This window comes from Callospermophilus lateralis, chromosome 3 (genome assembly GCF_048772815.1).
Source record: "Callospermophilus lateralis isolate mCalLat2 chromosome 3, mCalLat2.hap1, whole genome shotgun sequence".
Lineage (NCBI taxonomy): Eukaryota > Metazoa > Chordata > Mammalia > Rodentia > Sciuridae > Callospermophilus > Callospermophilus lateralis.
The window spans coordinates 102073693-102086337 of NC_135307.1; the positions used below are offsets into that span (position 1 = coordinate 102073693).

The 12645-nt window shown below is 33.5% G+C and overlaps 1 protein-coding gene across 12 annotated transcripts in view; it reads left to right on the forward strand.

The window, feature by feature from the left end:
• Tcf12 (transcription factor 12) overlaps positions 1-12645 on the forward strand; it is a 351984-nt gene that overhangs the window by 320874 nt on the left and 18465 nt on the right. For 5 of the 12 annotated variants that reach the window (XM_076850834.2, XM_076850837.2, XM_076850835.2 and 2 more), the window contains 3 exons: positions 3407-3480; positions 4471-4542; positions 5318-5524. In XM_076850834.2, coding sequence (XP_076706949.1) covers positions 3407-3480; positions 4471-4542; positions 5318-5524 — 353 coding nt within the window. The remainder of the gene's footprint in view (positions 1-3406; positions 3481-4470; positions 4543-5317; positions 5525-12645) is intronic. The other 7 variants (XM_076850839.2, XM_076850842.2, XM_076850845.2 and 4 more) reach the window with 3 other exon arrangements.

Below are 12645 nucleotides of genomic sequence, written 5' to 3' on the forward strand. Positions count from 1 at the left end.
CACATTTTTCTTTTTTCCATGTTCTTGTATTAACACTACAGTTGATGATTGCAATCTAGAGACAGCAGTGTGATTCTAACTTTAATCTGAATGTTTTATTCACACACAAATGAAGCTGTAGTGTCAAAAGCATGTTTAGCATTATGATCTGTGTCCAGAATATTTTTTTTTTCATTTAATGCATGGTAAAGCTACCATCAGAGTTGACAGAAATAACTCATTAATAGAAAGACCTTTAGGCTTATGAAGTACTTTCATGTCTCTCTTTTTTTAATATATATTTTTTTAGTTGTAGATGGACACAATATCTTTTGTTTATTTTGGTGTGGTGCTGAGGATCAAACCCAATGCCTCACACATGCGAGGCAAGCGCTCTGCCGCTGAGCTACATCCCCGGCCCTCATATCTCTTAATATCAGCTTTGTGAGGCAGATTAAAAACAAACCCAAAAATCTATGTGTTCCTATTTTGTAACTCAGAGCTCACAAGATTACTTGATACTACATATCAACCAGATTACAGGTCAACTAATTCCCAATATCCACTAAACTTCTGTTCTCCCTTTCTTTAGTTTTACCAACCATGGTATTGACTTCTACTGAGCTAATTCTAAGCATCCAATCATCCCAATTGCATGAAATTTTAAAATAACAAAGTGGAGTTACAGGAGCTCTGTCCATGAAATAAATTTAGCTTGGGATTTATATGAAGTTCAAATAGATATCAGCTGCCCCTCAGTACTGGGGATTGAGTCCAGGGCCTTATGCATCCTGTGTGAGCCCTCTACCACTGAGCTACATCCTCCCCACCACCACCACATTTTTTCATTTGTTTAGTTTGGTTTTGTTTTTTGTGTGACAAGGTTTCAGTAAACTAAGTTATCCTATCTGGCTGGCCTCAAACTTGCGATCTCCTGCCTTAGACTTCAAGTAGCTAGGATCACAGGCATGTGCCACCACGACCAGATCAAACATATATCACTAATTCAACACTGTTAGTTGTTTACTAAGTGTATAATAAAGGGCAATCTAATCTATAATAATAGCAAAATAGATTTAAGTATGTGTGTATTTTTTCTAATTGAATGAATTGTATAGTTTTTTCATAGCACCATCAAAAATGTATGAAGTTGGGCTGGGGATGTGGCTCAAGCGGTAGCACTCGCCTGGCATGGTGGGGTGCTGGGATTGATCCTCAGCACCACATAAAAATAAAATAAAGATGTTGTGTCCACTGAAAACTAAAATATTAAATTCTCTCTCTCTAAAAAAAAAAAATGTATAAAGCTAAGGCTGGGGTAGAGCTCAGTGGTGAAACACTTAGCTAACATGTAGGAGGTCCTGGGTTTGACACCACAAAAGATAGGGGCAGTGATGAATGTTGATTATTTCTTATCTAAGTTAGTGTAAATATCTGATTTCTTAACACTAAACTAATGAAGAACCACAAAAACTGCCTGTTTTACAGAGCATCTATATGCATACTAATGATTCTGAGGTGCTTAAATATAATAAAACTTGTTGATATTTCCTACAAATTAAGTAATTTGATGGTCCAGCTCCTGCCTGTCAACTTCCTTGATCACCCAAGGGGGGATTGAGAGAATAGTGGAGCAAAATAATTAAAAAGTAAAATATTATGAATGTTGAAGTTTTCTTTTCAGTAATTTAGGGGCTTCATAAATAGATTATCATAGCCACCTAAAATTCATAATTCTGCATCAGTTTTTGGTAAATCCTAATATACTGAAATTGTGATAAAATAAGCCCACAAGTTTATTTCAGTGATCATCCATAATTTTGGGGGGGGGGTGTTGGGGGGGGCGTTGGTACTAGGGATTGAACTCAGAGACACTCTACCTCTGAGCCACATCCCCAGCCCTATTTTGTATTTTAGAAACGTGGTCTCACTGACATGCTTAGTGCCTCATCACTGCTGAGGCTGGCTTTGAGCTTACAATCCTCCTGTCTCAGCCTCCCAAGCCACTGTGATTACAGGCGTGTGCCACTGGGTCCAGGCTATTATCCATAATTTGTATAGTTGGTTACATTTGTTTGTCTTGTATGAAGCCTTTTATGGTCCTCAAAAATAATTTGTTTATAAGTTTTAAAAAAATGTCAAAGGACATAATGATATATCTTTTTTCCCTAAGGTTTTAGTATTGAAATTTTATTTATATGATCATAACATATGTGTTATAATTAATTGTAAAATCTAATCAGATTATTAAGAATCTTTGTATTCAACTTTTCAAATTGCAAAATTTGTGAGATTGATGGGAATGCAATTATTGGTTATTGAGTAAATAAAGGTTCTGTTCAGCTAAAATGAATGTAATAGTTTTAGTTTACTTTTTTTCTAAAATAGCAAATAAGTTGTGGTGTTTATCCTTAGCTTTATAAATATGGAAAATGGACCTACAACAACAGACTCTTTGGATCACAATTTAAACATCACTTAGCAATACACAAGGCAAATTAAATAAACCTTTTAACCTCCAATTTTAGATTTCTAATGCAATTTAGGTTGTCACTGAAGCATGTAAAAAGAAGAATAATACACATTTAATTGAATAGTCTTTATTATTTTCAGTAAATAACTTATTTTCAAGTGAACAACCATTAAATAGTGAAGACTTTTGACCAATTGTTTTGTCTTTTTCTTCTTAAAGCTATTTTGGAAGACTATTAAAATATTGCATTCTGCTCAGTAAATGGATGAATTTTTTTTATTTTATTTTTCTTATGGCATTTTCCTTTTATTTTTGATGCTAGGGATCAAACCCAGGGCCTTGTGCATGTGAGGCAAAGTGTTTCATTTTTTATGAACTTAAACCCTTTCTATATTGTTTTTTATTATATTTTTACTTTCCTAACATTGAAAAATTAGCAACATTTTTTAAAGTTTTTATATAATGGTATTTTCCAAATTAAATAATGTATTTTGTATAGACTGTGTTGGGAAATTTTTAAACAGATAATCCCAAATGCAGTTGCAGTTATTTGAAATTTGTTAATCCATGCATTGCTAAAGGCACTATCAGTTAATATTTCACTTTGTAAAGCAAATTTGACCTTTTTAATTAAAGATCATAAATATGTGCATACCCTTTAATTCAGAAATGCTACTTATCTTGAAAACATCTCTCTTCCCTATCTTGAACTAGGAATAAAAACAGTAATATATAAAGTATAATTTTTTTCCATCTCCTTACATTGTTGTAATTATAATGAAAGATTTTTTTTTTTTAATTGGGGCATATGAGTAGCCAATTCTGTACTGAAAGTTGAAAAAAAAATTCATGTAAATTTACTTACATTTATGGAGTGTCCTTACTCTGTCCTTTAAAACATTATCGAGATAGCTGAGTTAACCCACACTTTTGGGTTCTTTTGGATTTTAACAGGTACCAGTCAGTGGCCCAGACCTGGAGGGCAAGCTCCTTCATCCCCAAGCTACGAAAACTCACTCCACTCCCTGGTAAGAGCCTCTTACAAGTCATTACAGGTCTTACAGGATTTTAGCTATAGTTTGGAAGGATTTTTGGTTTTGTTTGTTTTAATAAATCTTGTGTAACAATGAAGAAACAGTAGGATAGCATTACACACGAATTCTTTGCTAACAAATGGCCTGATTTAGTTGAACAATATGACACATTGGGTGTGCCTTTACCATCTGTTCTTTGGGACATCAGGCTTCTGGTGTCAGGACAGCTGGTGTTAAGATAGTATTGTAAAATTTTTATTTCTTTGACAAATCTAGGGCTTCATTTTTCTATGCTTTTATGTTTCCACATCAGAGGAAACTTTGAAAAAAAGAAGTAAAAGTAAGAAAATGAAATCCAGCAATGCAAAATTGTGTAATGCTGTGTATACATTATGTTTATGTTAAATTTTTTAAGTGAATGTCAATTATTTTTGTCATGAAATATTATTTCTCACATTTTCTTGTAACAAAGATTGTATTGTGCAAATCATACAAGCAAAACACTGTTTACTCATAAAAAAAAATAGGAACCTCCTAATTAACTAAGGGTGAAGAATTTGTGGTAGAATGTTAACCGCTGTTGCTTTTGTATGCTTACGTTTATAACCCAGAATTGCAAAGTATCATAAAAACAAAATAAGGATGATCTGATCAAATGCTAAGTCATGCTATCATTCAATAATTTCAGCTTGCAAATAGAAGTGTTCTTTTTCTGTGACTAACCAGAACAGTTTAAATTGAGGGAAAGTTTTCTTCTCACATATTTTGCAAGCAAATAGAAGCAACATGTGCTGTTTAGATGCTAACCTTGTAACTTCCCTGTTAAATTCCAGCCTTCTCATACTTTAATACAAGTAGATCTCTCAGGCTCCATATTAACTTTACTAACATGTTATGCCAACATGCACATCAGCTATTTCCTCATCTCTTTTGGAGTTAATCTTAACCTGTGCTTTGCCTCCTGTTCTGTCTTGACTTTGCCAGAAAAATCGAGTTGAGCAGCAACTTCACGAACATTTGCAAGATGCAATGTCCTTCTTAAAGGATGTCTGTGAGGTACTATTTCTTTTGGATGGTGCCTTTTTTGTGTTTCAATTACTTATACTTCCCATTATTCATTTAAAATCATCAAACTGTACAGACTCCAAAGTCTTTTAAAATCAAACAATTGACCATTTCAGCTTTTATAGTAGTATATACAAATAGATTTTGTCTTATATTGTTGAGTTATTCTTCTAAAAAGAGCTCTACTGGCATGTGCTTTTGATTTTTAAAATTCTAATATGTTTGTGTATGGGACACGTGTGTATCCACAGACAATGTCATTTCTTCAGTTTTGTTAAGAGCATATCTTAGATCTGTTCACCATTTAAGATAGGTATGCTTTATTCATCTAAAACAAAATGATAGCCTCAATTTGATGGATTTTCCCAGTTGACATCTTTCAAAGATCATTATTAAGGTGTAGTTTATCCTTTTTTATCAACTAAAATTAAATATTGATGTAATACCCTTTCTCTTTTGTAGAAGCTAAAAGAAATACACCTTGTAGTAGATTGGTAAATTGATCCTATAAATTGATCCTATAAAACAGTGATTATTTCTGAAGCTTCAAAAATTTAGCGTAGCCTGCAGTCAGCCTTTCTTTTGTTGTTTATTGTGCAGGTAGTTGGTTTTGAAACTACTTGATAGTGCATTTCACTTGCTGTCTTTCATATATCCCAAAGTAGGAAATACAGCAGTTTAATAAATTTAACAGATACCAGCAGTAAGCTCCATATTGTTGGTTTTTTTGTTTTTTTGTTTTTTTGGTTTTTTTTAATTCTTATAGCAGTCTCGAATGGAGGATCGTTTAGACAGACTGGATGATGCTATTCATGTGCTACGGAACCATGCTGTGGGACCTTCCACCAGTTTGCCTGCTGGTCACAGTGATATACACAGTTTATTGGGACCATCCCATAATGCACCAATTGGAAGCCTCAATTCAAACTATGGAGGATCAAGCCTTGTTACCAACAATCGATCCACTTCAATGGTAAAATAGTACTTGCCTTATTTGTAATTATCCCTGAAGCTTATTATCCTAAATGTTTTTAACAATATCTTGGAGGAAGAGGATTGAAGGTAATGAGAGGCTCGTAAGAAGTTTCCTTACTGTTTTGGGCAGGGTCATTGGCTGAGTAATCCTGCTATGATCACATACAAAAAAAAAAACCTTTTTCCTAGAAATCATTTTAGCTTAAATCTGGACTTTATTCCAGACGTGTAATAATTTGGGCCATAGTTTGTATATTGAAATAGTGAGTAGGAAGTCTGAATATCAAAATAGTGAAGCAAGACTGGATTTCAAGGATTTTCATCTAGAAAAATTGTTACTATTGTAATTTGGAACCTGCCTTCAATGGCCAAAAAAAATATGAAATTCCAATTTATATAGGTTTGAATTTAAACTTTACTTCCAAATGAAGAAAAAATGAGACAGGGAACAGCTGTTATTTAAGTAACAAAGAAAGGAAATAGTTTTAGATTAATCCCCAAAGAGAATAAACTAGCTCAATCCATCTTTGAAAAAACATGGCAATTCTTTGGGGGACAGGGAATAAACCTCTGCAGCCGTACACATCAAAAACTCTATTACATTATTTTCTACCCAGATTATCTTTTAAAGGAATGAAGTTCTTTTTGAACCTGATATTTAACTAATGCCACGTGTTTGGATGTTTATAGCATGGGTTTTAAGGTTCACTGCATGCTGTGAAAAAGTCTCCTATGAAACAGGTTTTTAGCTGTAAGCCATATGATCAAGGCTAAAATGTACCTATCGTCAGAATAATTAGGTGCCCTAAATGCTAAAGGCTTGTGTTCTATAAAACGGGATTGCTTCCAGATTTCCACATTCACATGTCAGACAAGCCATTTATATTAATTTTGGAGCCTCCGAAGTAAACATCAAACAAGGCTGAGGACAGTGTTTTCCAAAGTGTGGGTGACATTGGATGCTTGCATATCTTAGCAACTAGGTTTTTGTTTTTTGTTTTTTAATATTAGGAAATCTTGAAATTTAAGCTCCTTTTAAATTAGTTTTTACTGATAAGCTAATAAATGTGAAAACATTTATGAATAATTAAACTTATGAGAGGGTAATGTTAGTAGTAGTAAAATAACTTAAATGGTGCAGTAAGACTAACAGGAGAGTGTTTTGCAAATATGAATGTAGAACATCAAATTAATTATTAGCAATTTGCTGAGATACTATTTAATCTTATTTAGTAGAGTGACTTGGAAATTAGCATACTTGAAGTCCAAATTGGTCTCAGCATTTACAGTTCTTAATTTCTTACCTCTTTTTGTGTGGGTGTACTAGGGATTTAACTCAGGGGCACTTTACCACTGAGCCAAATCCCCATCCTTTTAATTTTTTTATTTTGTGACATGGTCTTACTAAGTTGCTTAGGGCTTTGCTAAGTTGCCAACGCTGGCCTTGAAAGGAATCCTTCCTTATCACTGGGATTATAGGTTTTCACCACCATGCCCAGCATGTATTATTACTTACTTCTTAATCATATTTAATTCTTTACTGTTATTAGTAACTTGTCTGCCCCAATATTTGATGTATTTTTTCCCAACTAAGTACAGAATATATATGAAATGGAACTTCTGTCTTGAGGAGATTGTTTTACCAACTTTGGATATACCTTAAAAGGAAAAGAGATATTTTTAATCTAGACCTCCAAAGCCATATAAATATATAATGCACTGTAAAAGGACTGACGAAGGGAATAATGTCATTAGATATTGCCCTGAAGCTTTTAACTAAGACAGTAACTCCCACTTAATCCTATAAGAATGTGCCTACCTGTTCTAGGTAAGTTAGCAAGACCCTGTCTCAACATAAAAAGGGGTAGGGATGTAGCTTGATGGTTAAGTGCCCCTGGGATCAATAACCAGTACCAATAAATAAATAAGAATGTGCCTGCCTGCCACCTGTTCCCTAACTTAGAACAGCAACCAAAGGAGTGACCAGAATATTCCTAAAAAGGAATAATCTCCAAGTATTCTAGAAGAGTTTTCTGAATTATAGGATAAGTCTGACTTAATGGAAGCAGCAACATCAAGACCAGAGTAACTAAACCCATGCTACTGCTCATAGTGTCTATCAAGATCTCTTCAGTGCTGCTATCCTTCTTAGAGAGCACAGGCCTATTAAAAATTTGCCAAAACATTATCTTCTGTCTCCATCCTATCCAGACACAATCACTAATACTTCCCAGCAGTGGAAGTCATATATTTCTGCCAAGTTTACACTCAAAAAAGTGATTAGCTAACAAAATCTGACACTGTCAGGTGAGTCAGTATTTATCTCCCATCCTTCTAAATGAGCCTTTTTTTTTTTTTTTTTGGCAGTGCTCATGGTAAACAAGTGCTCTAAGTACTCTACCTCTGAGCTACATGCCCAGCCCAAGGGAGACTGTTTTATCCTGGTGGCTCTCTCCCCTGTCTGAGGGCTTCCATCAGTACTGCCAAAAGCCCTTTGCTTACACACTGAACACCTACTTACATGGAAATCAACCCTTGTATTTTTGCAAGGTGTGTAATTTGGGGATGGGGCACATTTTTGTAACTATTTTATCCATTTCCAAGGGTTAACCACCTCCTTTTATTGTCCCTTCATCACCTCCATTATTTTCCTGAATGGTCATATCAGAAATTACATAATTTCACATTATAAAAATACCGGGGTTTTTTTAATCTTGTTTAGAAACTTACATACTTTTTCCTGCGTTATCATAAGTTAATGTTTGTTTTAGCCTCCTAAAAATGGAGGATACAGTTACAGAGTAACTACAGAATATCAGTTTATCAATAATTCTGTGTCACCATGTAGAATTTGTGAGATCAAAATTGTTTTCAAAAACATTTTGTTTTCATCATTCCATTTATTTCTCTCAGGAGAATACAATATTCTGATAAATATTTGCAGAAGCTCCATAGAACATTCAGATGTTTTTGTTATAATGGAATTTTGTTGTAATGGACATTGTAGACCCGCATCCTAATTGTAAAGTTTAAATATGATGCTGGTTTCTTTCTTGATATTTAGAAAAGGGCAACACATTTTTTTTTTCTGTAAAAAGCCAGATAGTAAATATTTTCAGTTTAATTCTGACATTGTAATATGAAACCAGCCATAGACAATATGAAAACAAATGGGTGGATGCAGCTATATTCCAACATAACTTTATTTATATATATAAAAAAATACAAACAGGACAAAGTTTAGCCTCAGACCATACTTTGCCAAATCCTGACTTAGAAATAAATTGACTAGTAATTGACTTACTAGTACAAATAGCATGTTTCATTGTGTTATTGTTCTTTTTCTTTCTTTTTTTTTTTTTTTCTTTTTCTTGGAGCCCATGACTTTTTGCTTGTTTTGTTTTAATGGGTAGTTTGGGAGTTTTGTTGAAATACTTAAGGTGACCCAGATGTACTACGAATGGAAAGAAAGGAATTAATGGCAGAATAAAAGTGGTCCTACTGTATCCCAGCATAAGGGGCACAGACCTGTAGTCCCAGCTAGAAGCTGAGACTGTAGGACTGCTAGAACCCAGGAGTTCAAGGGTAGTCTGGGCAAGATAGCAAGACCTGTCTCAAAAGGGGGGCGGGGGTTCCCCTCCTGCAACGTGAACAAATCAGTAATCAAGTTTACTTGCAGTGTAAAGTCTGTGAGTTCAAAACAGTATCCTTGGTCAAGGAAATAGGTTTGTGAGAACCCTTTCTCTATGGGGATGAACTAAGGTTTCATGCATGCTAGGCAAGTGCTTTGCCGCCTAGCAACATCTCCATCCTCTTGCTTTTAGTTATAACAGAATTATGCCCTTAGGTTATCATTAGTATTGATTCATAGATGATCCATCTTATTGTTAATATGTGAAATAATTGTGTAGGGTTTTTTTTCCCCAAAAAAAGTAATATTTCACATCAAGGTTGTAAAGACTTTCACTTGCTAAAAATATATGTTAATAGGAATCAGTATCAAAAGACTTAATGTTGGCTATTGTTTCTTTTAACTGGATATACTTGAGTAGCTTCAGAGTTTAAAATTAAATGAGGTTTTAATCACAGACGGCTTTTAACATGTTTTCATTACAAAAAAATTAAATTTCCCGGAAGATAATTATATCAGAAAAAGAAACTAGGAAATGGGTAATTTCTATTCCTTTTTATAAAATTAGAGTAAACAGCCTGGCATTTTTTGAATATTTGCTTTTATTTTTGAATGAAGTAAATGTTTTCATTTATTTAATTTTCTGTTTCCTTTCCATTTTTTATATATTTCTCCATATTTGCCTAAAGCAAATATAAAACATACAACTTTCTGTCAAACACTCTCATTAGTATGTGATACTGATGTATCATTTTAATTTTAAAACACATTATCAGAGTTTTTAGGACTATTGAAATGTCAGCATTTGGCTTTAGTTTTGCTCCCATTTGTTTTTTTATTTTTATTTTTTTTAATTTTTTAATATTTATTTTTTAGTTTTTCTGTGGACACAACATCTTCGTTTGTATATGGTGCTGAGTATGGAACCCCGGGCCGCATGCATGCCGGGCGATTGTGCTACCACTTGAGCCACATCCCCAGCCCCCCATGTATTTAGTGTAAGAATAAACTTGGAATAAATTGCTGACAGGAAGAAACATTGTTAAATGAAAAACTGAAAATTAATAGAATCATGGATTTCATTTGAGCATTATTACACAGAAGTCTCAGAAGCATGAAGTTGTACATCAACATTTATTTGCTCATAGCTGTAATAGTTAAATAACTAGGCCCAACAAAATAGCTCCATCATAGGACATCTTTAACAAAAGGTACTTAGTTTTTCCTCAGTGATTTCAGCTTCAGACCAGATTAAGCTTAAAATCTTGTATACTTGATACAGATCTGAAATGTTCCTTACTGAAAACACAGTATAAAATTTCATCCATGGAGTCTTTTAGTTTCAATGTTAAAATTCCTAGGGAAATTTAATCCTGACTCGTCTGTCAGTCTGTCTTTGTGTGTGTGTGTGTGTGTGTGTGTTACTAAGTTTTTGTTGTCAGGCAAATAAGGTAATATTTTATTCAAAATTATCTCAGCATTTTGGTCACTCTTCAAAATAAATTTGAAATATTCTTAACCTTCCATCAGGGCAATAGTTACTTTTAATACCATGGGTTTCATCAGCTCACATTTTAGTGCTTTTTTAAGGGGTTTGGTAACTTTTTTAAATCGTTCAAAATGTTCTTAAAATTTGAAAACCATGCAAGTTATACATTTATGGAAATATTTTTTTAAATAAATGGAATATTGCCAAGTTTCTAGTGTAAAACTCTTCAAATAAAACAAAATACACTGGGGTAAATAGAGTATAAAGATCCTTTAATCGGTCTGTAGCCTAATACTAATTTAAATCATTTATATTCATCAAGTAGTACAAATTATTAGACTAGAATCCAAAATCAGAGAGGAATTTATACTCAGTATTTTCAGTCTGTCCCTTAATTCACAAGACCTCTTATTCATTGATTAATTAGACTTAACATTTTTCCATTCTGAGTGCTAAAGCCATTGGCCGGATTAGATGAAAACAAGTCCCTTGTTGGGTGCTCCCACAAAAGTCAGGCCATACACAGATTATGAAGAATCTGTATGCAGGATGATGTCATTTAATGGGACAGGCCTTTTATTCTGAAACAGGCCTCTTCATAATAATTGAAATTTAGCACATAGCAGGCCCAGGGGTTTGCCTTCACTGCTACACCCCCAGTCGTGGCAGCCTGTCAGCTGTATGCTAACGAGGTGAACAATTAAACAGGGTTCTATCTGGCTGGCCCCACAGGCTCTAGGCTCAGACAAAGAACTGTTTATACACCTGTTGTGCATGTATGTAGATGGCCATTTGAATGTGGAACAGCAGATTAAAGGGATAATGTGGGAGCAGGGTGAGCAAGGGTTAAAAGGAACTATAAAAATTGTGAAAGTCAAATTCTCCAGAAAATATATGAGGGCCATTTGCAAAGGGAGTCAAGTTACAAAGAAAAAGTTCCTGTTAACTTCATTAACATGAAAAACTCCAGACATCAAGTTTTCTGCTAGTCCTGGACCATTTTTTAAAGGCTTATATTTTTACTGTGTATACCAATTAAATTTGCTCTTTTGGAAGTTGGTAATGTAGATTGGCATGACCATGGAGGCAAAAATATTTTCTGGCATTTATATTCTAAAACAAATTGATCAGTCTGACATTCCTTAAAGAGAAAGGTAGAATCCTTAAAATTTGTTGTTTAGATAATGATCCTATGTCTGCCAAACACTTCATCAAGAAGGTGATAGAATTTTTTTTATTATTATTTTAGTTCCCAAAAATAAAAAAAAATTATCTTAACTAACGAACTAAAAGGTTAAAATTCAAGAGACTTAAAATTCACAGTATTACTGTTCAATGGTATTGTCTTACAGAGCTATTAGATTCGTTTGTATAAGTTTAAATTTGTATATATATATATATATATATATATATATATATATATATATATATATATATATATATATTTTATACATGACAGTAGAATGTATGTATTTTGGCAGGATATACATAAAGTATAGCTTATTCTATTTAGGATAAAGTTTATATTTTAAGAGATTATCTTCTTCTAAATTACCTGTGACCGATCAAAATCCTAGATAAGAACAGAATTAGCACTTATTACCAAAGATCACGGGAAGTTTTAAACCCATTATAAACATAAACACAGCTTTTGCTTTGTCCTGCAAAGATTTCCTGAGCTGATCAAAAATGTTCTGATATTTTATCTTAGGCATAGGCCTAGGCTTCTAAGAGTCCAAAGAATTTATAGCTATATGTTTTGTTTATCCCATATCTGTTTTCATAAAATGGAATTTTGAACTTACCTTCCTCTTATATCAGTAGTCCATAGTTACAAGAAAGCACCCTTACGTAAAGTTAGGATACCTTTGAGAAAGAGTTTCATGAAACATTTTGAGAATAAATTTATTCTTCACTGGCTATTAGGCTAAGTTCTTTAGATTTTTCTCAAGCTTTTGGGGCGTATAGGGGAAACCTTAGACTTTTCAAAACTTTTAAG